The 27497-nt window shown below is 37.5% G+C and overlaps 1 protein-coding gene across 1 annotated transcript; it reads left to right on the top strand.

Annotated features, from left to right (window-relative positions):
- Positions 1-178: 178 nt before the first annotated feature.
- On the top strand, positions 179-26741 carry tgfbr1a (transforming growth factor, beta receptor 1 a). Its single transcript, XM_065276259.2, has 9 exons — positions 179-319; positions 11395-11634; positions 15710-15946; positions 16221-16451; positions 17011-17178; positions 18690-18846; positions 21547-21671; positions 22458-22588; positions 24047-26741. The coding sequence occupies exons 1-9, from the start codon at positions 241-243 to the stop codon at positions 24170-24172; spliced, it is 1494 nt and encodes a 497-aa protein (XP_065132331.1). The 5' UTR covers positions 179-240; the 3' UTR covers positions 24173-26741.
- Positions 26742-27497: the final 756 nt, after the last annotated feature.

Below are 27497 nucleotides of genomic sequence, written 5' to 3'. Positions count from 1 at the left end.
TATATATATATATATATATATATATATACACATAAATGGTACAAAAATACTTTAATCGCAGGAATTGAGGCACGAGTCACGACTTCACTCACCTAGAAGAATGTAACGATAAACAAAGTAAACTATGTGGGCGGAGCTTTCCACCGTGCTGGCCAATCAGAGCGTTCGTTTTGTCGAAGCAAAGACACAACAAGTTGAATGTAAGAGAAAAAACTGACCAGTCCTTACATATTCTCTACCATGATGGATGTAGGAACGTTACTGCGTCGCTCTTTACTTTTGGCTTTACTTCTATGTTCAGTGACACAGGAAGCGCGAGGTAAGAGACGTAACTCCTCGTAGTTCCCCGTCTGCCTTTAAGTTTTGTCTTCTGGTCGTTTCCTCTTTTTCAGAAAACTAGGGGTATTCAAATATGGCGCAGGTCATGAAAGAGCCCCGCTGACATGAGTGTAGTGTTTAAGCTGTTTTTATGCCCTCATGTACATCACATGCCCAACAGTTTGGAGGAGTGTGTGTTTTCGGACAGAAAGATGGAGCGCGTGCGGTCGGAAAACCGCGCGAGGTTTGGATATCGCGACCTCGTATTTATTTACAATACTTAATGGTTCATGTTAATTTATAACAACCACTGGATCAAACGTTTAATAATCTGAACCTGTTGCTTGCTTTCCCATGCGTGTTTACGTTTCGATCAGTTCGTGTTTTATGAAGGAACGTGTTATGATGTGATGGGCATGATCTGATTTTAAATGCTCTTTTGTTGTTACACACAATCTTTTATTCATCTCAGTTGACGAAGATCAGACAGATTTTTCTGTATTTCACTGACACCATGAGATCAAAGACTGTAGGTCGATACTTCTGTTTCCTTTTGTTTTGTCAAGTTATGTGAACTGACAGGAAACCTGCTTCATATGTTTACGCGAGCTCTGACTGTATATTACAAATAGACTAAGTTACTTCTAAAAGACGATACAAAATATATGGCTTCCATAATTCTTATATCAAGGACAAGCCAGCAATGTTTTTGTGAATAACATTCCCCAATCAAATAACTAGTGTGATCCAGGCTAAGATAACGTGACAAGGCTTGTAGTCAGGAGGCTATTTGGACTGGCTGCTTTAGTGTGGTTGCGGATGTGTCAGAATGGCATTCCTGTCTGCAAGCAAACGTGTTTATTCTTATGTTGTGAATAAGTCATACAAGTTCAAATGGTTAATTATTAGTCAATGCTGATGTTATCTGTGTGATATACGCAATTAGTGCAGGAAATATTTTATAATCACAGCAGCCCTCCCTTCCTTTCCCCATCAGTATACAGCAGCTTCCTCTGAGACACAGAATTGTTGATTGTACAGTGTGAGATATCAGAAGACAAAAACAGTCTTGATTTATTTGTTTTTGTTCACAGAATTGTGCAAGATGTGGCCTTGAGTTGTGAAAGTTTGTACATTTTTACCCTTGGAAAAATATTTCACTTAATTGCCTAAAGATTTGTTTGTGCAGTATTGTAAGCAAGGAATGCTAAACATTAAAACATTGTTTTAAATGCATTACTGTTCCCCTCCTGGCACTCATACGAAGAAACTGCTATGCAGGAGCTACACCTGGCCTGCTATTGTGTGACAAAATGTGCCTGCGGATAGACCACAGAGGAAGAGAGTTTTTGATATGCATTTAGACCTTGTTGTCCTCATAAAATGAACACACATTTTTTTGTTCATTACATTTGTGTCTCAATTTTTTTAAGTACACAAAAGAGAATGCTGCAGAAGTCATACTGTCATAATAAAGTTGCGACTGAGGTGCCCTTAAACAAGCCACCCTAACCCCGATTGCTCCATGGGTGCTGTAGGGATACAGGGTTTCCCGCAGAAAATTTGTTAGTTAAGGTGGTAGGGTTGTGCGGGTGGGTGGGGCCGAGGGCGTGGCAATCAAATGGGTGGGGCATATGCGTCATGATGAAAATTTAAATATTTTAATAAAATAAATAAATAAAATATTTCTTTTTAAAACACTCAAATAAAACTTCATTTTGAAGAAACTATGACAAAAAATGAACACATACTAGATAATTAATGAATAAAATGTTTTACCTCTAACAGGAATAGCTGTGTGATGAAGTGAAACTAAAGGGTTAATAAACACAAACTAAAGCAGATGTTGTAGAACGTCTGGCGAACGATGATAGATAGCGCAAAAATGGTAAAAACTAACTGATTATTTCCCATTCCCACTATTAATTACATTATCTAAAAGGAGTGTAACTACTGTAGCATGTAAATAATGCACATAAATAAAGTGAACAAGAGCGCTTAACAATTATATCTAATCAACAGGCACGTGAAACCTTAGCAGGTTGCTCAAACAACAAAATCACCAGCTAACTTACTTTAAATTTGCAAGAACTATAGACGAATACAATAGCAGGCTTAAATAACCCCAAAACATAAGTCCACTTACAGTTCCCACTGACACTGTTTTATCAACTTGCTATCCTCCAGACATGACGGACCACGCCTTTCTCATTTCGGCCGTGTGGTGCGCGTGCACGCTTGCGGTGTGTAGCGCGTCTGCGCTATTCTCCGAGATGTTTTATCAACAGGCTTTATCTTCCAGACAGTGACGGTCCGGACCACGTCTTTCTCATTCCGTCCGTGTGGCGCGCGTCCCCGCTCGCGGTTTGATGCGCGTACACGCTATTCTCCGTGATGCACTTGACGGCCTTTTGTGCAGCGAATTTCTTTTTTTTTTGGACAATCTAGTTAAGGCGGTAGGGTTTCCAAGCTTAGGCGGGCCGCCTTAACTGAAATATGCTGCGGGAAACCCTGGAATAGCTGCCCACTGATCTGAGTGTGTGTGTTCACGACTTGCAGTGCGTGTGTCCACTATTCAATGGGATGGGTTAAATGCAGAGGTCACATTTCGAGTATGCCTTCCTTACTTGACCGACATGTCACTTTTCACTTTACTTTTAAAGATCACGTTCTTTCTGATCCCATTTTTCAAACTGTAGTTAGTATGAAATGTTGCTGTTAGAGCATAAATAATACCTGCAAAATGTTAAAGCTCAAAGTTCACTGCCAGGCGATATATTTTCTTTAACAGAAGTCCCCTTTCAAAGCCTACAGTGAATGGCTGGTTTGGACTACAGCCCTCTACTTCCTGCTTTAATGACGTCAATATAAATTTGCTGACTAGGCTCCACCCACAGGAAGACATCAGTCACCAGATTTGGCTTAAATGGCTCTGCTAAACTAAGCTGCTGTCGAATCACAACACACTAAACAAACTACACAATCAGAACTCGTTACGTATTTCTGAAGGAGGAACTTCATAGAACAAGAAATACATGAGCCCGTTTTGAGAACAGTGAAACAGCGCTATAGAGATAAGTAAATTGTGTAAAAAATACTGCGTTTTTTAAAACGTGAAACATAAACACATGTTATATTGCGCACTGTAAACACAATAAAAGCTTCAAAAACACAGAAAGAACGGGACCTTTAAAAGACTACCTATATAATGGCAACTTGTAATGGAATTTCTAGATGTAATTGTTTTGTGATTATCTGCAAGCAGTACCACATAATATCACAAACGTCTGAAGATACTTTTTTTATAAATATGGTATTTGGAAAATTAGTTTTATGTTATTTCTGGTAGATTGCCCGGAGCAGAACTGAATGAATGCGTTCTGAATTTTGATGCATCAAACGTTTTCGTTTTCTTCAAGCTTCTCCCCTGTTTTTCTTTGGTCATGCCACAATAATAACATTGCAATCAGGGATTAAATGCATAACCACTAACACTGTCACTGAATAGCAGATATTTAAACCATTGCTAATAAAGATTCAGCGAGAAGAGACCGTGTAGGAGAAATTTGCCTCAGCATATTGATTTGATGTGTCAACATGAAAGATTACAGAGCAGGTTATTGACTTGTAGCAAATAAGCCGGAATTGAATTCTGAGAAATCAATAAATAGTCAATGATTGTATTATTCAGTCATCTAATAATCGTATGCTTTAGCAGGCATGGCTTACACTGAATGGAGGGCGTATTTGAATTAGGTTTTTATTTGGGTGAATTCTTTTAAACAAATCCGCCTGAACTAGAATTTGGTGTGGTGGTACATTCCTGACAATATTACTGTTTACTCAAGTAGAGACATTTTGTTTATTAGTGTTAAATTGAAAAATGTTTTGGTCTACGGTTTGCCTTTGTTCTATGGTTAAGGATTAAGTGTCTGTTTGTTTTAGTAATCTGGATTAAGTGGGTGGAGTTGCTGTGTCTTTTTGAGTGTGACTCACAGCGGGCGACTGATTTGAAAGCAGAGCTTTAAGTGTGTTATGTTCTATAAACTTGGCAGCTTAGGATGTCTGACTCTCCTCCAGACAAACTAAATGTGCGTTTGACTAAGGAAATGCATCATGAGCCAGATTGTGCCTTAATTTGTCCCAGGAGGGGCGGTAAGGCACTACATTTTGCTTTCAGTATGAGTGAACTGTCTTCACTTTGTTGTGGACAGTATGTGAAAAAGATTTTTGAGTAGATGGTTAAAATTAAGATGCAAATTTTGCCATGTGTCAAAAAGACATTGTATGAGAATGTCAGATGTTTGTCAAGTGAGGTACTTTTAGTGTTATGCTGCTATGGGTGGTAATTAAAATGTGTGTAGTAATATCAGTACTATCTGTGTTTAATGCCGTATAAAACATTTTTTGGGTGATCTAAAATAGAAATACAGATGTAAATGGGTGTCAAATGTTTAGAGATTGCAGTAATCAAACCACATTTCACAGGTAGTTGAAAACGCAAATGAATAAGCATTTACACTTGGTCTTTTTATTGACTGGGTTGTGGTCTCTGTTTCCTGTGCTACTAAAACAATGGTTAGTGATCTGCTTTCCAGTCATCCACGGCAGAAAGCTGTTTGAATGTAAAGACCACTAATCTAGCAAACTCTGTTATTACTCATTCATTATGCTGGTGTGACGGCAGTTTAGTCCACACTGTCTAGACAGGCCCAATTCCTTCATTACTTGTATCCAGCTGAACTACAGATCCTATCGCAGAGTGAGGAGACACCCAGCCATAACATGGTTATTTTATTTTCAGCATTGTCCATTTGAGTCATCATAGCTGGGTGATGTTTGCAATTGATATGTTAATTACATAGATCAGTACACCAATTTACTAGCGTTTAGAATGTAGTACAGTAAGATAAGTGTGTATTCTTTGCTGGAGAGATTGAAAGGCCTATATTTTGCCCTGACTATGTATGATTATACTGTATGGTCTCTGCTTGACACCACCCAGTCTGTTCTGAGAGGACAGCAGGTATCATTTCTTACTGTGGAACCTTGATGTGCTTACCACACGTTTTAATCTTTGATTAATATTGTCAAAAACGGTCTCTAGCTTTCAATGCGACAGGACCGTTTCAAAAAGTACACATCTGTTCCTAAAAGAGTTCATATAAGTACCTCAGAGTTACATATTGGTAACAAAGAATGTGTATTATTAGTACCTCAAAGGTGCATATTAGCACGGACCACCTTCTTCAGGTAGTCTTGGTTTTGGTACCTACGAGTTTTTATGTAAAATGTGCATGTTTGGCACTAAACTGCTAGTGTGAAAGCCCCCTAAGACCACATGTCGTTTTTACTGTGTAATATGCTGTACGGAGGATCAAGTTGTCATAGAAGTATTTAACTCACCATTTTTCATCTTAAACGCATTAAGTTATGTGCATATTCATGACTGTGTAAATATTTTCTCTGTTCTGTCTTCATTCTCATTTGATCTCAGTTAGGTGTTGTGAAATCTTGAATCTCTTTGAATTTTACTTGAGCATATTTTGTGCTTAAATAAGAGGATGTGACCAGCCAAGCAGTTTCACACGATCTAAAGGTTTTAAAAAGATTTCAAGAGAAATATTTCTTTATTTGAATAAAATATATCTTTACTCGAGGTCACGACTGACTCCTTCTCATTCACATCATATTCAAAATGTTCCTATACACGTTTTCACTCACTGAAAGTAAGATCTGATTTCTTTTTTCATTTCATCTAATCTGGCACAGATAATTCAGATCATAGGGCATCACCGAATAATTTTCTTACCGTTTTTTACTTTCTTTTTAAACGCATCCTTTTATTTGCATTTTCATGAATGCATGTGTGGCTGTTTCCTCTATCCTGTCTTTGTTGTTGTTTGACCTTATTACAGAAATTGCCAGAGGTGAAACCAGTGACTGATCGAAGAATTGCCCAGTAATTAACCCTAAACCTTAGGTATTTTTGTTAAAGGTGAAAACTCACAAGCTTCTATGGTCCAGTGTACAGAATTCCTTGGTTTGGATGGACTGTGTCAACTTAAAACATTTTATATTAGAGTGTATAGTCAATATACAAAATATAGTTTTGGCATTATTGTGCCTGATGCATCTTTTAAACTAATAAAATACATGGCTTTATTCAATTATATTTTGTTTTGATTCAATTATGTTAAATATGTAAGGAATAATTGACTACGGGCCATTGAATTCTTCAAAAATATTCACACCCAAAGTGGTAATGCGGCACGGCGTGAAGCACTGTCAATTATTTCGCTTATACCATGATTAAAAATAACCACCAGAGCAATGTCTGTGTTAAGACATTTGACAGGTTAGGTGTGCGTTTATAAAAAAAATGATGCATACCCGTGGAACATGGAACAGGAGGCGCAATGATATTACGTTGTGTCCGAAAATAGTCCCCTGCTATTGAAAGATACTAAAGGGACTATTTTCGGCTGCTGCAGCCATGTTACAGCAGAAAAGTCCTTTATTATAACGCCAGAATGAGAGGATAGTTCCTAGCAATAACTGCCTAGAAAATCACAACTTTTAGTTTTCCATCGCTCGTAGTACACAAAGTAACTACAAAAGAGTCAAGTTTTAAATAGTAAAAATTTATAAACTCTTTGGTAATTTTAGGCGCGATGCTAAATGGTTTAATCAGATTGAATTATGCTAAGTGGTAGCACCAGACCCGGAGATCAGCTGAATGGATTCCAAAACGGTAAGAATCAAATGTTTAACTCTAGGGGAGCTGAAAAATGAGCATATTTTCAAAAAAGTGGAGTGTCTCTTTATATTATGCGTATATACAGTATGTATAACTACATAAAGTTTAAAATTAAAATTTCAGGAGCATAAATAATTAATGTATCTGCATTTTGGAACAGTCTTTGCCCCTGGTCTGTGCCTATAATTCTGCCTCTGTATGCATCTCACCAAGATTCGAAAAAGAGTGCAGGTTTATCAAACTCCCTGAAGGATACACCAAGAAAGAACATTCATTCTTACACTCTTTTACCCAAGACTGCACTAGATGTTTACTTACTGTAACCAAGAAGATAATGTAAAGCATGAGGAAAGGTGCTATTGATTTTACCATGTTTGTCTTCAGATTGTTGCTATCCAACCCTGGCTCTGCTTTTTATCTGCATAGTTTTTATTACAGCGTTAAACTGGAATCTTGTGAAGTCATTTTAGTGTCAAGAAAGAATTGCAGTAAGCAAAAAAACACTAAATAAAACCATTACTTTGTTGTAGGTGTAAATATGTAAGGAAAAGTGGAGATGTAATGTTTCTTTTTGTCAATTTATAAATGTAAAGTAAAAGTACAGTATATGGAATAGTGGTGCTTGTATTAAAATCTTTATAACATAAAATTCATTGTGCTAATTTAAAGTTTTGTTTTATTGGCGTGCTTTCTGGTTTATTATCCACATAGTTAGGATTCGTTCAATTCAATTTGAAAGTATTTAAGTTGTTTTTTCCTGAGTAAACCGGTTTACAGCATCTATCAGGTTTTATTGTAGCTTTGTCTAGACATCTAGTAGGGTTGTCTAGACATCTTGAATTCACACAGTGGTACAATTGTGGCCTGTGGTTTGGTGTAGGTTTAGAAACTGCTGTCTCTTTGGTCTTGTACCTTCATGGATCTCGGTCTTCAGTTTGCATTTGGATCATTTTGAATAAGAAATTCTCTTATCTGACACAATTTGCATACTACACCTTGTTCAGTACTTTAATTGAAGAGTAAAACCATGTTTCCAGACCCGTGTTTTTCATGCACACAACAATGTAACTTAAACCTGGTAGAGTGGTATGTGTATGCTTTCATACTTAAGTTTGTTGTAAAAATGGAAATAAATTATAAAAAATAATTTAACCATATACCGACTTACGAAGATGATTTATTAACATAAAAATGCTGCCTTGTGTCCCTTTAAAGGGATAGTTCACTTTAAAATGAAAATTCTGTCGTCATTTACTCATACTCATGTTGTTCTAAACCTGTTTGAATTTCTTTTTTCTGATGAACACAAAAGAAGATATTTTGAGAAATGATGGTAAACACACAGCAGTAAGTGACCATAGACTTCCATAGTAGGAAAAAAATATTTTGGAAGTATTATATATTTAAATAGTATAGTAATATAAGTTAATAAGAAAATATTTTGATAAATGATGGTAAGCACACAATTGACGGTACCCATTAAATTCCATGATATTTTTTTATTCCTACAATGGAAGTCTACGGTCACTTACTGCTGTGTGTTTACCATCATTTCTCAAAATATCTTCTTATGTTCATAAGATAAAAGAAATTCATACAGGTTTAAAACAACATGAGGATGAGTAAATTATGACAGAATTTTCTTTTTAAAGTGAACTATGCCTTTAACATGACCTTACTCAGTCAATGTTAAAGATATCCATGTTGTATTTTGACAGAATGTTCTTTACATTATGTACTAAATCACAATAAATGACTTTAGATGGGTTTTCACAGGCGGGGTCACATATAACACATGCTAATATATTTTCATTTATACTATATTGGAACACTACCTTAAATCTTTGCACCCATCTTAATTCAGTTTTTTCTTAAAGTGCCTCCATTATGCTATTTTAAAGTTTCCTACTTATGATTTGGAGTCTCTTATAAAAGTTTTATATGCATCCAGGGTCAATAAACATTGTAATTTAATTGTTTCGTGTGTTTATGGAACAAGACTCGCTCCAGAAACTGCAATGATTGACACAGAGGAAACCATAAAAAAGGTTTTTTGTCTTGATTGAGCAAAACATATATTACAGCTCACCTTGCATTGTGTGTTTAATGTGGTTGTGAGGCTGTCTTGCAGTGTTGCTATGTCCCTGTGTTTATGGGCTTTAGGTATTTAAGGGCGTGTCCGAGTAGACGACGTGCGTGGGCAGCCAGTGAAGACCATAGAGATTTCAGATTTACAACTTTGCAGACAGTTTACATTCAAAGACAGCTATAATATGTACATGACAAAAACAACTTGAAACTTGTATTGTTTGACAGCCCGTCTGGAACAGATTTATCTTCATTGAATTTTAGGGGTGTTACATAGGTCATAACGTAAATGAGTCTTGGCTAAAGTAACTGATGTTAATCTGTTCTAATTCCCACACAAAATGCAAATACACTATTAAATACTCCTCCTTAAAAGAAAACACCACAGTTTTTCGGTATTTTACTTTGTTCTTACCTCAACTTGGATGAATTAATACATACCTATCTTTTTTCAATGCGTGCACTTTTAATCTTTGTACAGCTTTTTCTAAATGTGTTAGCATTTAGCCTAGCCTCATTCATTCCTATGGCTCCAAACAAGTTTTATTTTGTGCCACCATACTTACTCGTGTAACTACGCATGTAACATGTCTTTAAATAGGGAAAACATGAAAGTGTTTGGTGGCTTCTAAATTCATCCCTGTTGGGAGCCATATAGGAATGAATGGGGCTAGGCTAAATGCTAACACATTCACAAGGCGATCTAATTACTGAACAAAGATTAAAAGTGCACGCATTGAAAAAATATAGGTGTGTGTATTAATTTGTATAAGTTGAAGAAAGAACATAGTAAAATATTGAAAAACTGTGGTGTTTTCCTTTATTAAACTTGCAACGACTCTTATGCAACAAAAGGCAGCACTTATCAGGCATGTGTCTGATTGTTTGCATGGTCCAGCATGAACTTCAATGCAATGATTGACAAGAGCATGACGGGTAAAAGCGCTTAACAAAGTGCTGCTGTCTAACAGAAATCTTTTGTTAATTATTTTATTCCTTTGTTTAATATAAGCGTGTTTGTCATTGTAGGAATTTATTGGTTTGAGAAAGTTTTTGTTACGCACTCCCATCACTCTTCATCATTCTCACCATCAGTCTCTTGCTCTCCATGCTTGTTCATTCAGCCGACAAATACCTATCGTACATAATCGTTCTGTCTTTCCTGTACTCTGGCTCTGCATGTAGTTCAGGTTGTTTAAATAAAATATGAAAATCTTTGTACGTCACCAAAGACCTCATGATTCAGGAATGTTTATTCGGTCATTTCACTTGTTTAGCCGAACAACAAAATTTTTATTATTATTTCAGTTGCTGATCATTCGGTGCATGTCTACATTTTAGAAATGTATTTTTGTAACGCACCACAAAGACTGTAAACTATGTAGTACTGAATTGCAGAGCTAGATCGTTAAACAGGTTCTCATTTCTAAGTTCATCTTTTTTTTTAGGCAGGTCTAAACCGGTGGCTCGATGATGCACTTGAACCACCGCGCATGGTCCCGTTTCTAACACAATCTCAAGCATCCATTCAGGTTGAAGCAGTATTTGAAAGTTGAGAGAGACAGCAGCTTTTCAGTTGTGGCTAGAAGGGACACAGCTACTGCAAAAATCTTGTGAAATATCGCCAGATGAGCGCTGTTTTCATCCTAATCCTACCTCAAAACCTAACCCTAAACCCAACATTGAGATTTGACTGTAGCTGTATCCCAGCTTTCCCGAGAGTCTGCGAGGTTTCAGTGCTGACATTGGACACGCCCATGCTGCTCAAGAGCAAAGAACGATGCCTATTTTTCCAAGCTTTGATAACTTATTTTATTTACTTTTTTCCATCATTTAAATTTGGTTGTGTGGGTGGTTAATAACACATTTTTCTGTGATGTGACAAACTCAAAACACATTTAATATCTGACTTTAAATTACAGTTTGATAGTATATTTCAGGAGCAATACTAGTCTAATATTAGTCTTGTTTGTTTTTTCTTGTTTTGATTCAGAAGCAAGCTTTTTTTGACATTTTAGTACCAATGGTGCCATATGCTCATGGTCGCTTATAGTCATTAGTGATGACAGAGGATGCTCGCTCTGCATCTGTTCAGCATTAAGTCACTTTATCATAGTCCAGAGTCTATCAACCTAATTATCTCTTTTCTCACTCCACCCTTAACAGTTATTATAAGAACCATGTTAAATAGAATCCTAACCCAAAAATCTCTTTCTCTCCCTAATAAGGATTGCTGTGCTATTGTGAAAGATGTGTAAATCAGACATGCAACACAACTGGCCTGTGCTTTGTGTTCGTCACCAAGACTGCTGGAAAGACTGTGACACATGAGGGTCAGTGCCTTGAGCTGGATAATCTGTTCCCAAAGGACAGACCATTCCAGTGCGCCCCCACCAACCAGGGCAGGCACCCGTACTGCTGCAACGACACCCACCTGTGCAACAAGAACCCCAAAGTCAACTTCCCAGGTGAGAAAATGTAATAACAGATTTATGTGCTCTGTGTGTGAGGGAGTTGAATATATGGACTTGAAATGTTTGAAATGTTTTATACATCCTAGTCATTTAAAACACTTGCATACTTTCTAGCATAGAGGTATGCATTGCTTTTTTTAGGTTAAGCAAAATGTTTAATGTAAAAGACATCTAGTGAATTTAGATTGACTTTGATGTAGTCTGCAGTAATGTATTAGTAATGAATAACTGAACTGGAAAGTGGTGTCCTTTTTACTTATTGCTGGATTATAAAAAATATGAAGAGTTCAGATGCAAAAACCTTTAAGTGCATCCAACATGTTTTTTTTTGGAAATGAGCATTGTCAATATCATTATCTCATTTTTCACAGAGGTGGCATTTAGGGGCTTTTGCATCTGAGCTCCTCATATCTTCTCTTCAGACTTCAGTTGAGTTACATTTAATCCTCAGAAAATAACCTCAATGAGAAGAGCATCTTTTTATTTTTACTCATAATAAAATCCATAAAACACTTTTCCTGAGAAGAACCTCTTAGTTACCACTTCAGATTATTTTGTACATATAGATATAGATGATGCACACAGTGAAGTGCTTTGGAAGTTTTAAATTTTTGTGTTTGTTAGGCTATAAGATTATGTGATTTATTAAAGGAATAATAGACCGTGGGTCGTGGAAACACTCAAAATAAATAGTTTTTTTTTTTAAATAATTCAATGGCTTGTCATCAGTTAGATGAGAGAGAGAGAGAGAGAGAGAGAGAGAACATGCACTTGTGTTTGCAGTATTGAGAACAATGTAAACAATTTGGCCTATCAATATTTATTAGAGATTCACTGATATCTATAGCCGATTATTCAGAGTGATATCTACCAATACAGAAAGTTTTGTGGTTATATTAAATTGCATTAACTAAATTCTAAAGATTAAATATTCTGAATGATATTCATTTACATCATGGCCATTAATATTGAACATTAAACTGTAATGTTTCTTTTCTCTTTTGATTGAGAGGATAAAATCGGCCATGACTATCGGCTGATGGTGAGAAAAATTGCCTTTATAAACCGATACAGATTATTGGCCGATATATCAGTACATCTGTAATATTTATATATACATTTTTTTTCTTTAGAATTTATTAAGTAATTTGTTCGAGTGTAGTTTTATATTATCAGGAATGAATCAAAACCAAAACTTAAAAGCAAGCCATCAGTATTTATTTCCTGAATTCATTTTCTTCTCTTTTTAATTATTTTATGCATTCTTTTCCATTTTATTTATGCCTTCTGTTGAACTTAAAAATAAAAAAATCTGTTATTTCAGTAAAATTTTGCATTGTGACATAAAACTGTAAAGCCCCAATCAGACAACCAGCGACGTTATCTCTTTCATTGAGGCGTTTCTAAATCAGCTTGTCCTAAACAAATTAGTAGGGGTGGCACGGTTCACAAAACCCTCGGTTCGGTTCGTATCACGGTCCTATGGTCACGGTTCACGGTTCAGTACGGTTCTTGTTGTTATTTTTTCTTTAAATTTTTAACACTCCAGAAATGTATTATCTTATTAATGTATTAATTATCCATAATTTAGGATACAGTATTAAAAAAAGTTATATCATGTAATCATGCACAAACTGAATTTGACTTTAAGCACATTGGACCATCTCTGAGGAAAGCCAGGTGAGATTTTGATAGAGCAAGAGGGAAGACATTGATGATTTCAACATGCTTTTCATTTAATTGGCAAAAAAGAGAATGTGTATTGCCATCTACATAAACTTTATGTGCATTTTTAGCACACAAAGATAACTTGCATTTATTAAAATGCCAACTTCAGTGTAGCTCTTAGATTTATCACTGAGAGGCTGCTTTAATACTGAGAGTTTATGTGGACGAGAGAGAAACATAACCTTTGCACCTGTAATATTAAAATCTCTTTAAGTCTCTTTTGTCCACTTTTGACCACTTCTGATTACTTTGAGGGGCAATTTCTGAAATAAGATCGCGCAACTTTCACACGCTAGCAAAATGAAACTACGCGGAAATCAGCCGCTTTAATTTTATCAATGAAAGGCTAAAAATAGCGCTGAATATGAAAAGACGTAAAACATTGTTGTCAGTACCTCAGATTAGATAAATGGTCAGAAAGAAGGCGATCTCCTGTGGCTGTTGGAGCATATTCAACCCATAGACTGCAGTTCTATCTATTGTTTTATTTCCGCTGTCATCATAAGTAACATGAAATAAAAATATGTTTCCACACACCAAACTTATACGACGCTGGCACATCCTCCAACTGCTGGCAGACTTCCTTTTCTCTCCCACTTGCCATTTCTACACGTAACATAACCCGCAGTACTTATACTCCAAACCAGTCACCTCTTCTTTCGCGCGAAACGGAAACACGCTATCTGAGGTCACATACAGGGCATGAGACTACATTGCGTATGCCATGAACCGTTGAACCGTGCGGTACACACGCGCTCCGAACCGAGACAAGCGAACCGAACGGTTCGGATTTTTTTCATGGACCGTGCCACCCCTACAAATGAGTACCATCTACTCCGGGGATTCCCAAAGTGTGGTACTGGCACCCCCAGGGGTACGCAAGCTGCCACCGGGGGTGCGCGAGAGAAAAAATGTAATGGTGGTCTTTAATGGTGGTTTTTTTTAAAGTGGGATTTACCGTACAATAAATTAATAAAAAAAACATGAACGGTAAACATTTCTTTGTAATTGATTTTTATTTAAAAAAAAAAACTATAATTTATTAGTTTTTGATAGAAACGTAGAAGACAGCTGCTGAGCTGAGAGTAGCTATGTGTGGTCGTAGTTTCTGATGGTGCATCAGGCGTAAATATTTTTCACAATGTCGGACATAGCTAAGCCCAACGTAGGACTTAAACCCAACTTTTTTACATCCCTGATTATTTGCGCATGATTAAACATGAGTCTTTATGGCAATTTTTTTGTTTTTTTGAAGAGGGGATTGGGGGTGCGACAACCTGGTTGGAACATAGAAGTTTGGGAACCGCTGATCTACTCCAATAACTGACAAGAGAAGGATGACGTGAACTCCCCTGCTTCGCTCCCATTGGTAGTCGCTCCCAAAATTCAATCATCATTTGCATAAAGTTAAACTTTTCTTAACTTTCTCACATTGCTGGACACGCCCATACGGTCGCCAACGGTCACTTTCGCTTGTGTCGCCGAGATTGAAATGAATGAGATCGCGTCTCTATGCTTCTGCTGTTCGCTGGCTGTCTGAATGGGGCGTAATGCGGTCAACAGACATAGGTGTGTGTTTACTGAAAATAATGCACACACTTGGAACGTTTGTCATCCAATCAGAATGAAACATTTAACAGCCCTGTGATATAATGTGAATATTGTCACAGCTGATGGCCATTTTTATGCATGACATAATGCAATATTTTTTTACTATGTGACATAATTTATTATAAAATAACTCGCAGCTCTTGACCAATCAGCATCAGGGACTAATCATTCAGTTTTATAATTTGCAGATGAGCAGTTAGTTATACAGCATTGGTATGGACAACTGTTGTTGTTATTCAAAATATTTGTCCCTGAATGAGACCAGAGAGTCCAGAGAGCCATGTAATAAATAGTTTTAATATTCTGCTTTTCAGCTTAAAATAATGACTTGAATAACAACTTCTAACACACAGTCATGAAGGAAGATTTGTGCTTTAAGTAAAAAAAAAATTGGGTGATTAACTTTTTCTTGGATCATTGCCTTACTGTTTTTGCTTCATTAAGAAGCAATGTACTTCTCTCTACTCTTCCAAGTATGAGATATTGAAACCCACGCAGAATACAGGCTTCTGTGCTCTGCTTTGCTGACTTGTACATTATCAGTGTCCTCTAGTGCTTTTAGGAAATTTGTGCAAGGTCAGCTTAAGTAAAAACGTTTACCCACATGTTTTCATAGTATTCAATCAGCACTGCTAAATCTCTGTCACAAATGGCAAATCCAGTCTTTTATCAGTGCATTTGTGTGAAGGTCATCATAGCTAAAGCTTTTGGCTTTGTCCGTGTGTTTTAGATGATCCAACAGAACAGAGGTCTTTGAGTCCAGTGACCTTGGCCGCTATGATTGCGGTGCCCATCTGTGTGCTGATCTTTGCTCTAGTGCTACTTTTCTATATGTGCCACAATCGCTCCATCATCCACCATCGTGTGCCAAGTGAGGAAGACCCCAGGATGGACCACCCCTTCCTCGCGGACGGCACCACTTTAAAAGACCTCATCTATGACATGACGACCTCTGGATCAGGCTCAGGTGACGCTAGCACATTTTCTAACAGATTATACATTTCTGACTTTTACTCGAGCTGTTTTCAAGGGCCAGAGGGTGTATACAAAAATGTTCAATAAATGTTAACCAAATTTTACAATTTTCTTTTGAGCTTGAAATGTCAAAAGCATCGTCTCGACAGCATTGTTTTCTCCCAAGAAAGAATGTACATTTGGCAATGCATCAGATGGCATGAATATTTGTTTTGTCTGCTCTTGGTTTTGAACATATTCTAAATTCACTTACTTGTCCTCTCTAGGCTTGCCGTTACTCGTACAGAGGACCATCGCCAGGACCATCTTACTGCAGGAGAGCATAGGAAAGGGCCGTTTCGGAGAGGTGTGGAGAGGCCGTTGGCGTGGAGAGGAGGTGGCAGTAAAGATATTTTCCTCCAGAGAGGAGCGCTCCTGGTTTCGTGAAGCAGAGATCTATCAGACTGTAATGCTTCGTCATGAAAACATCCTGGGTTTTATTGCTGCAGACAATAAAGGTCAGAGAGCAAAGGAAACGGTTTGGTTCTATTAGAGTTCATTTATTAAACCGTAATTGGTTTTCATAAGGCAACAATATGTGTAAACTTGTAGTATTTTACATTTGATGACATTATTAGTCGATAAACAGTCAATTAATCTATCTGAAGTCTTGCATTACTCATAGACCAATATATTGGTCAGGGAGATTGACCAATAGATGTAGTTGACAGTAAATTCATATATTTTCACATATATTGAATGAAACAAGTTGTCATTGAGTTAATGTCATTCGGTTTAATTCATGTTGTTTTTATATTCACCCTTTTGTTTAGATTTCATCTGAGTTTGGCCATTAAAACTTATTTGACTAATATTTTATGCCTAAGATTTCATGTGTCCCTGCGAATTCTAAAAATTTCAGCCAGCATTCAACAAAATGCATGAAATACTTTGGCATAAAAGAAAGTGGTTCATTTATATTCTACATTTAAAACCATCTGATCAAAAAGAATCTTGGCATTCAAACCCTGTTATTAATTAAATTCATTTGATGAATTTTCTCTCTATAACTCTCAGATAACGGCACATGGACTCAGCTGTGGCTGGTTTCTGATTACCATGAACACGGCTCGCTCTTTGACTACCTGAACAGGTACACGGTCACGGTGGAGGGCATGATTAAGCTCTCGCTCTCCACTGCCAGCGGTCTAGCTCATCTGCATATGGAGATTGTGGGTACTCAGGGTGAGTCACAATATAAACACCGCTTGACTTTTGTTGCAACGATTTTGATAATGCACTCATTTTCATGTAAAATTGCTCATTTGCATTATGTCCTGATTTCGTCTGTCCACGCTTGAATGCAAATGAATGTGACGTGATAAAATCGCAGCTATTCAGAATATATTCAGTCTTCTCATATTATTGCTTGCCTATGATGAATTGCTTTCCTTATCGAAGTCGCTTTCTGATAAAAGCATTTGTTAATGCCTAAATGTAAATGTATATATGTATAAATGTTTATAGTGTTTAATATACTAGTACAGTTAGATTAAGTGAGATTTAACGTAAATGTGACACAAATGCACAATGCAATTAAGCAAATATTGATGGAATGTAGTTTGGGAACTCCACTGTGTTAACAAATCACATTTTGTCATCCGTACGGCTCACTTGGAACCTCAACTGAGGTTGTACTAAAAAATGTATTGGGTACATGGTACGCCCCGAAAGTGGCCTGTACTATGCTGAACTAGACAATGAAAAAACACCAATAGAAGTCAACTGTCAACATGAAAGAGATAAGATTCATTGCTTTGTTGCATTGGGATGCAGTTATGGATATATTTTCTCCATGTCCTTAAAGGGATAGTTCGGCCAAAAATGATATTAAACCCATGATTTACTCACCCCCAAGCTGTCCGAGTTGCATATGTCCATCGTTTTTCAGACAAACACATATTTTTAAAATGTTTTAGATCTTTCAGTTGATTAAATGTAATGTTACGGGGTCCACCCATAGTCCACCACCTTCAAGTCCAAAAAAGTGCGTCCATCCTTCACAAATTAAATCCAAACGTCTCAAGGATGATAAATAAAGGTCTTCTGCGGATAATCCGCTTGGTGTTGTTGTAGAAACATCCATATTTAAAACTTTAGTAACGAAAATAAATGCCTTCCGGTAGCGCCGCCATCTTAGTCGCGTCCGCATTCAGGATGAGAGCTTACGCAGCCTACGGAGGCTTCTCTGCTGCTGCTCTGTGCCCCCGCCCTCCGAATTTGTCATACGTCACTAAGAAAAGTGCGTACACTACGCTAATACTCTCTCCTGAATGCGTACGCGACTAAGATGGCGGCGCTACCGGAAGGTATTTATTTTCGTTAATAAAGTTTTAAATATGGATATTTCTACAACAACCCCGCGCGGATTACCCTCAGAAGACCTTTGTTTATCATCCTTGAGACGTTTGGATTTAATTTGTGAAGGATGGACGCACCTTTTTTTGGACTTGAAGGTGGTGGACTATGGGTGGACCCCGTAACATTACATTTAATCAACTGAAAGATCTAAAACATTTTCTAAAATATCCGAAAATGTGTTTGTCTGAAAAACGATGGACATATGCAACTCAGACAGCTTGGGGGTGAGTAAATCATGGGTTTAATATAATTTTTGGCCGAACTATCCCTTTAAGGCATTATGCTTTCATTTAATGATCTGACAGATGATTGATCTCCTTATCCTTTTTTGTCAGGTAAGCCTGCTATTGCCCATCGTGATCTGAAATCCAAAAACATTTTGGTAAAGAAGAATGGAACCTGCTGCATCGCTGACCTGGGCCTGGCAGTGCGCCACGATTCTGCCACAGACACCATCGATATCGCACCCAATCACAGAGTGGGCACCAAAAGGTTCGTCATTCATTTCTTGGCACCTCTTACAATGATGGATGCATGTCTAGACCCGGTTGCAGATGCACTCACACCCACGCCAGCTTGTAGCAAGAGCATTTGTCTGAGCTGAGGGCATTGTGTCCCTGTTAATATTAGTGCCAGTCGATTTAAAGCTTTCTGTAAGACGAGTGACATGACGGATGCAGTAGGAGTCAGACGCGACCGAGAGGCTTTTTGTGAGATGCCACTTATTGGGTGATTGTTGTTATTTGCTTGTGAAAAAAATCTGATCGCTCATCCATTCATGCACTCAGAGAACACCTAGATGGAAGTGGCATTGGTTGATGACGTAAAGTGTTTTGTTGGGGAAAGTGGACTTGCCTCCATTGCAATGTTAGGATTTTTGTTGATGTTGTGAAAAGGGATTGTCAACATGAAACACTGCATTCTCAAAATAAACAATTATGGCAGTTAAAGGTGCAATGTGGGACCGTGCAACCAACAGTCCACAGCTCACCTTTTCGAAATGCATATTGAAGCCATGGTAGCTTCCACATGACAAACACATCATCTTTATACACAACTGATAATATAGATATGTATATTATGTTGCATTTCTGTCAAGAGATCTTTCGAAAAGTTACACAATGCACCTTTAAAGCTGCAGTCAGTATCAATTGCCTCTCTATCGCCATCTCTGTTTGAAACATACAATTGCAGGTTACTTGACATATTTTATCTGTATTGAAATATTTATATTTCCTGCAAATTCTGACCCGAAGCTTAACTTTTAAATCATTATTATACGTTTTAAATCAGGATAAGTTAAAGAGACTGTTTAATTAATTAACCAATTAGTTAATTAATTAGTTAGGGCTTTAATAGCACTCAGCTCTGAGACAGCAGATACAGGTTTATCATAACTATTAGGTCTGTTAATTAACCCATAACAATATACTGCAAACCTAGAATCATTAAGTCTAATAAATGTTACATAATAGATAATAAAACATAATAGATTTTCCCCACATTTAGCCTTTGTAAAGGATGAGGGTCTGTGTTATAATAGCAGTATTCATACACTGAGACGGATGGTTGCAGCAGGGTTGTCACTACAACAGTGTGTCACATCTAATCACTGGGAGAGATCCTCAGTTGTGTATCCATACTATTCTGTGCACCTCGGACACCACACACACATACTTTGTTCCAGGGACGGATTATGGCGATGATGTGCCCTGGGCACGGATGTCTCAAAGGCCCCCTTTACCAATTTTTTGGGCAACAGCGTTGCACCTCTATGCACAGGGCTCAAGTGTTGGTTCGCCTCTGCCTGTATGCCCCATTTTACAGGATTAACAATGGCACTAATACACGGGGAGAGAATGCACACAATATTCTGTACTTTCACACCACAAATTGGTTTATTTATATCTTACCAGTTATCTGTCAACATACATACTGTACAACATACTCAATCAAAAAGATTCTGACCTCTCCAAATCATATCACAGGAGAAAATTCCATAAATATTTTACATTTCTACATTTAGCAGACATTTCATTACATTTCACAGTCGTTCACCACAGGCATTTAGGGGCTGGAAACACCAAAACTTTTTTCAGCCGAGCGCTTTGGTAGCTGTAAGCCGGTTGGTTGCTGTGGTAATGTCCCGCCCCTCCTCCACTTTAATTGGACGGCCGTGTGAGAACTGACATTGACGAGCGGAGATTTCACTCAAAGTTGAATATTTTTGAACTCTCAGCGCTGAGTGCGGAAAAAACCCAGAGCGCCGGTTTTCAGCGCGGAAAAAACCCGCTAGCTGCTTACTTATTTGAAAAACGCAGAGTTTCCATTGGAATCAATTGAAAACATGCGCTGGCCGCGGGCGTAAAAGCTTTGTGTGTCCAGACCAGCCCCTAAAGACAGTGAATTTATACGTCCTTGACACATTTTGCTTCTTAGTTCGTTTTTTACTCTTGCCATTAGAGAAAATGAACGTTCTCCTTCACAGTTGCTGACTGGCAGCGTGAGGAAAAGCTGTCCTTTTGTGCTTTCTTATCACTGATCCACTTGGTTGTGGTTTTAAACTCATTTTTGTTTTGGTTTTTGAGTAACCATCTTCTGCGCGTGACTTTTATATTACGCAATGCTTTTCACTCGCCTCTAGATGTCTCTCTCAACAGCGCAGCAATAGATTAAAATTATTTATTTGATTTATTTACTAGTTAATACTTTGCAACTGCAAAAAACTACATTATTCTTCAATATTTAACACAACTTTACTGAACATAAAATTAAAATAAAAATATTTATTTGAAAATAATAGACACAGTAAATTTGACAGGGCCCCCTGCTGGCCCAGTGCCCTGGGCAAGTGCCCAGTAGGCCCGTGCGTTAATCCGTGCCTGCTTTGTTCCCACAGCACTCCTTAGCTGGCACAGTGACAGGCTGTAGCACCAACACTGACACTCATACATTGCAGTATATAGGAAACCTGCCTTCACCTGCTGTGATGATAACCAAATGTGACTGTGCAAATTCAAAGTGCTTCCTTACAGCCTTCCGTCCCCTCCGGCTCTCTGGAGTGAGGTCACCGTGCTCCACATTCTCCGTTTACAGAAGCCCGCTCTCCAATCAGTCACCATTGCGGGTCACGAAAAGGCCCTGAGACGAATAAATGTCATGGTCATGTGATGTCATCTCTCTTGTTGACAGGTATATGGCCCCCGAGGTTCTGGATGACTCCATTAACATGAGGCATTTCGAGTCTTTTAAAAGGGCGGACATCTACGCCTTAGGTCTGGTGTTCTGGGAGATCGCGCGCAGGTGCTCGATCGGAGGTAAGAGACAGTCAGCACCAACAGGTGAACCTTGGATATCTAGTGCCACTTTTTTTCCTGGAACAACATTGCAGATTTAAGGGTTAGGTTTAGTGTTGACGATTTGGGATCAAGTTTAGGGGCTTCTACATCAGGGGTGGGGAACCCTTGTCCTGGAGGGCCACTGTCCTGCAGAGTTTAGTGCTAAGTAGTTGTGTAGTTGTGTTTGATTGGGGTTGGAACTAAACTCTGCAGGACAGTGGCCCTCCAGGACCCAGGGTTCCCTACTCCTGTTCTACACCATTCTTTCATGTATCAATATATTTAAAATGCCTTGAGGTTAAGGAGTAGGCTATAGTTTAATTTTTTTTTTCTTTTTTAATAGGCTTTATGCCCAGCTGCACTACTTCCTGAACTTCAGCCAGCTCCTTGTTTCCTGTCTGCCATTATTGGTCAAACTGATTAATCCAGGTGTGCCTGACCTCAGTAGTCACAACAACTATAATCAGACACACCTGGATTAATCAGTTTGTCCAATAATGGCAGACAGGAAACAAGGAGCTGGCTGAAGTTCAGGAAGTAGTGCAGCTGGGCATAAAGCCTATTGGATTACATTGTTGTTGCCGGATCATCCAGGATATTAGATCTTTTGTACGAAGGTTAAGCATGGTTATTGTCATATATTTGCATAATATTCTTATTTTTAGGTCACTAATCTATGTGGTCTCAGACTTTTGACCCACTGTATTTGTATGTATTTTGGAAATGCATGTAAAAAATAAAATGTAGGCTAAATTCTCCACGCAGGCATTCATGAGGACTACCAGCTTCCCTACTACGACCTTGTTCCCTCTGACCCATCAGTTGAGGACATGAAGCGGGTAGTTTGTGATCAAAAGCTTCGTGCCAACATCCCTAACAGATGGCAGAGCTGTGAGGTACAGTATACACCTCCTTCCAGATACTTAGCTTCCCCTGAAACTTTCAATTTTTCATCTTGATCTCTATTAAATCTTTTTTATTCATTTTCGCTCTCGCTCCTTTATTAATTCGTTCGTATCATCACAGCCGAGGCATTGCTGTTTCCTCCGTTTATCTTGATGTGCTTTCTCCGCTGTGGAAAGGAAACAATTAGATTATGCCTAGTTTGCAGTCATAAAATGCCTCTAATCTAACTATGTGTCTGCAGAACAAGCACAGCCTGGCAAAGTAAAAAAGACATTTTGTGGCGAAGCTGGCCAACATTAAATGGCTGTTCTTAGATGTTTGCACTCTTTTGAATGATTAAAACAGATGAGAACAATTTTATGAGGTGAAGTCTGATCTGACATGTTGAATATAATATTAAAGGGATAGTTCACTTTAAAATGAAAATTCTGTCATTATTTACTCATCCTCATGTTGTTCTAAACCTGTATGAATTTTTTTTTCTGATGAACACAAAAGAAGATATTTTGAGAAATGATGGTAAACACACAGCAGATAGTGACCATTGACTTCCATAGTAGGAATAAAAAAAATATGATGGAATTTAATGGGTACCGTCAACTGTGTGCTTACCATCATTTATCAAAATATTTTCTTCATCATTTATCACAATTTTCCAAAATATTTATTTCCTACTATGGAAGTCAACAGTCACTATCTGCTGTGTGTTTACCATCATTTCTCAAAAAAAATCTTCTTTTATCTTCATCAGAAAAAAGAAATTCATACAGGTTAAAAACAACATGAGGATGAGAAAATAATGACAGAATTTTTATTTGAAATTGAACTATCCCTTTAAAGATAAACGGTCAATTCATCGGTTTTTGCACTTGACACATTCAAAACGTTTATATAAAGTTTGCATGTCAATATCAGATAGGTCTATGTGGTTTCACTTCATCCACTTATTTTAAAAGATTTTCCAATAGAATGTGTACGGACAAAAATTGAATTGAACAGGGATTTTTGGGTGATTCATGAGTATACAAAACAAGTCCTGGTATAAATGAATTCTGTTACCATCAAATTATGTGACCGTGTCTTGGACATAGATGCTTTGTCACACTATTCCCAACGGCAATTTCAACCCTGACCTTTAAACGTTTATAGTTTATTAAAAATGTATTTCGTGCAGGTTTAACAGAATGAGTTGTCTAGACTATGGTCTCCGATGAAAAGGATGAGAGAAGCTTACAGGCTTTATGCTCTTTGTATTAAAGGTCCTTCAAACGATACTGTATACACAGTACATTAAACCTACCCATGTAAAGCTTTCACGCTACTAAATGTTTTTTCACCAAAGTCCCAATAGCAATACAGCAATGGCATACAGTTTGTAGAGTTGTCATTGAAATATGGCCAGCGATACTAATAATGTATAACGTAGTACATCTGTGTTTTGCCGGCAGGCCCTGCGTGTGATGGCGAAGATCATGAGGGAATGCTGGTATGCCAATGGAGCGGCTCGGCTCACTGCACTACGTGTGAAAAAGTCTCTGTCACAGCTCTGCCAACAAGAGGGCATCAAGATATAAAGCAACATTGTCTCATCTATCATTGTGCACTGCCTGTTCCTCCATTGATCTAAGATGGCTTGGAGGTTTACTTCAGCACATTAACAGGACATCACATTAAGGATCTGCCAGGACTTTTGAGCGACCGGTGTAATTTGGTCTTGCGAACGTGGTCCGTAAGAAGATGCATTGTTATCATAAAACACCACCTTAAGAAACCTTTACCACAGGATTCAAATCTATACAGTAGGTCCTCTGGGATGTGAGTCAACCCGTTGTTTAGTGGCTGACTACACTCTTAACTAGCAAGTGTATTGTGCTTTACCCTTTTTGGACTGCTGTGTGTTGTGTTTTTTTGTATATAGCTTACTTGCTTATGTATATTGGTATGCTGATGTATTCATTTATAGGGTTAAACGTGTGTGTGTATGTATAAATACCGCAATGTTCTATGTCTCATGTTACCAAGAAGTGCCAGTGCTCTGAATCATTCGTGTGTTTACCATATTTGGTAAAAAGTGTCTCTGCGGATTTTGAGTCACTATGTTTGAATTACTGTTAGCACAAGCGCTTGTTTGCATGTCGAAAAGGTGAGCCTTAAAGGAAAAATTGTTTAATTGATCGTTTGTTTGTGACTTGAGTCTGTCTGGAATGCTTTCATAAATATGAAACACGGACAGAAGTAAATTGTAAAGGCAAGTGCAGTCAATGTATTGCATTTTATAGCTGGCTGGATTCAGCAGTCTTTAAGAGACGTGACTTGCCGTGAAAGCAAAGAAAGGCCAGCTGGCACAAAGGCCAATCTAGCTATAGTGCTACACTTGACATATTTTCCTCTTGTTGCATTTTCAGTTACATGAGCATGCAAATATGTAGCCCTATTCAGATTGAACAGAAAGATGTAAAACTTTTTGCTCCAAGTACCGCAGACGAGGTCTTGAATGTTGCGCATATTGAATTCTGTACACGTTTCTGTACATGTGTACAATGTAGTTACAGCTGAAACTTCAGTATTAGGCCATTAATTTCTGCTAGTTTGCTCTATGTACTTTTTTATAGTGCTGTATTAGTTCAGGTCAGCATAAGAAGCTTTTTGGTTATTATAATGTGACATTGCACATGTCATCAATCATAAATGATTGAGCCACAAAGTATCTTGTGGACTTGCGTATGTGTAGCTGTCTTTACGTCAGTATTTGGTCTAAAACACAGTAAGTGCTATTGAATATTTTGTCGTATCGGGCGTGAGAGAATGTTGAGAGCGTATGAATGCACTTTAAGTCTTTTAGTTTTCTCTTTATATAGATAAGAAAGAAGTGGCTAATATATGAAAATCTATATTTACAAAGAATCCAAATATTGTGGTTACTCGGCTTAAGTGTGTAAAGTGGAAATCTCCATTTGAGAGACTGTAGGTAGAAGTCTGTGTAATGATGCTGAATACTACTCTAAAGACATGCAACAATCACCAGCAGCCTTCATGTTTCTTTTGAAAAATACAAGTGTCTAGGTGTGTTTTGTAGATGTATACCCACAGTCTCACCAACTTCAACTCTTTTTTTTTGTAATTTAGTGTGCCATGTAAGTTTGCAAAAGAAACATACATAGTACATAGTCTCTTTGGTGTCATTTTGAATGTGCAGTATTTCAAAGGTGGGAAGGTGTTCCCTCTACTGTAGCACCACAGCTCCTATCGCCACATATAGCATTAACTCAATGAATGAATGTTGTACATAAGGTCTTATGAATACTTATACTGTGATTTCCAAGCCAGATTTCAAACTCACTGTGCCCTCCAGTGCATGATGCAATACAAGTGCCTCTGTTTTATGAAGGTTTGTGCTTTATTGCTATTCGCAACCTCAAAATATAGTAAAAGTTCCAGCGCAGATTTTTGCAAAAAAAAAAAGAAGATATAATCTTCCTCATATTTAAAGGAAGTTCTGGGTACTTTGCTGTTTGGTTATTCTTGTCTTGTGACACGTTTGATCAGTTGTTCAGTTTCTTTTTCTGTGTCAGTCAATCCACATAAGCTGTAATGAAGCCTTTTTATGTTCAGTACCTACTTGACGGACTGTGTACAGAAAATACTTTTGAGTATTCTGTTAAATTGAAGCATTTACATGTAAAAAAACAAAAACGTGTGCTTTAAAAACAATTCATGTCAAAGCCTAATATGGACCAATGCTCAATGATTTACCTCAATCATTTTTTTTATTTCTGTAAATTTTACATTTTGCTTCGTATAAAGGAATTGTATTAAAAAAATGCACATTTATTGTTGTATGTTTTGTTTTTGTAAAAACCGTATTCAATGTATTGTATTCTTAATATTTAAAACATTTGTCAGTCTGTGTAAATGAAAGTGATGTTTGTTTTTATGTCGATGTTTCTGTTGATGAATTTCATTCAGGTTTGGCACGTCTGCCTGTGGCATCAGTGCAGAGAAAAGTCCACATGAAGATGAATCACCATTTGTTACTGTAGCAAAATAGGAATGCTAAAAATTGCATAAAAATATTTTTGCTTATGACAGATTACAAATCTTGTAAATGTAAAATATGTGTTAATAAATATGTATTTTAAGTCACCTTTGGCGAAAGCTCTTTTGAGAAATACAGAACCTCATGGAGATGTTTGATGAACATGCAGAATTGTGTTTGACGAATATCCAATCAGAGCCCGGCTCTCCCTGTAAGCGAATTAAAAGGCTGCTTAGGGCCCTGCCGCCACTAAGGGGCCCCCCTAACTATATGGTAACTATATGGTGTCGCCACAGTTTATTTATATAAAGAATTAAAATTTGAAGTTCTCTGAATGACTAATTAGTCATTTTTAACTAAAGTAATTCCATATTGGCATCCGCGTATATAATTAATTTTGTAGAGTTTACTGTATAGTTTTGCTTAAAACGACAGAGACTGACCGCTGTGAGACGCTGACAGCTATGGGTGTAGCATTTGAATGGGTTGCAAGATCCCATTGTGAAACATCCTCCTTAGACGTAATGTTTAAAGTTTTAGCAATTAATGTAACACTTTGGGAAATTTATAAAGTGAGAATGTGCTGGTTAGTGTTAGCAATGTCTCCAATTTATTGTAAAAAGAAAAGGTCTGAACTTATTTTTTTCTTTATTGCCTATTTTGTTTGTTTTTGTACTAATATCTGGCAACACGAGGTGACCAGCACCTAAACGGCGATCAAATTGCGCATAATTCAGCGTGGGCAGGTTATTGCTGACATGATACTACATTTACATTCAGCAAGACACATGCAATAATCATCATGATTATGTATGTAAGGAATGCTTTTAACACTTAAAATCAGTAGAAAATAACACTGGAAC

This window comes from Paramisgurnus dabryanus, chromosome 6 (assembly GCF_030506205.2).
Source record: "Paramisgurnus dabryanus chromosome 6, PD_genome_1.1, whole genome shotgun sequence".
NCBI classification, from domain to species: Eukaryota; Metazoa; Chordata; class Actinopteri; order Cypriniformes; family Cobitidae; genus Paramisgurnus; species Paramisgurnus dabryanus.
Note: the sequence above shows the minus strand (reverse complement) of the source record. Positions and strands in the feature narration are given on the sequence as shown.

Excerpts from the sequence above, each read along its gene's own strand:
- tgfbr1a (XM_065276259.2), top strand. The coding sequence starts at position 241 with ATGATGGATGTAGGAACGTTACTGCGTCGCTCTTTACTTTTGGCTTTA. Across the intron at positions 16,452-17,010 it reads TATTGCTGCAGACAATAAAG|ATAACGGCACATGGACTCAG; the intron begins GTCAGAGAGCAA and ends TATAACTCTCAG. Across the intron at positions 17,179-18,689 it reads GGAGATTGTGGGTACTCAGG|GTAAGCCTGCTATTGCCCAT; the intron begins GTGAGTCACAAT and ends CTTTTTTGTCAG.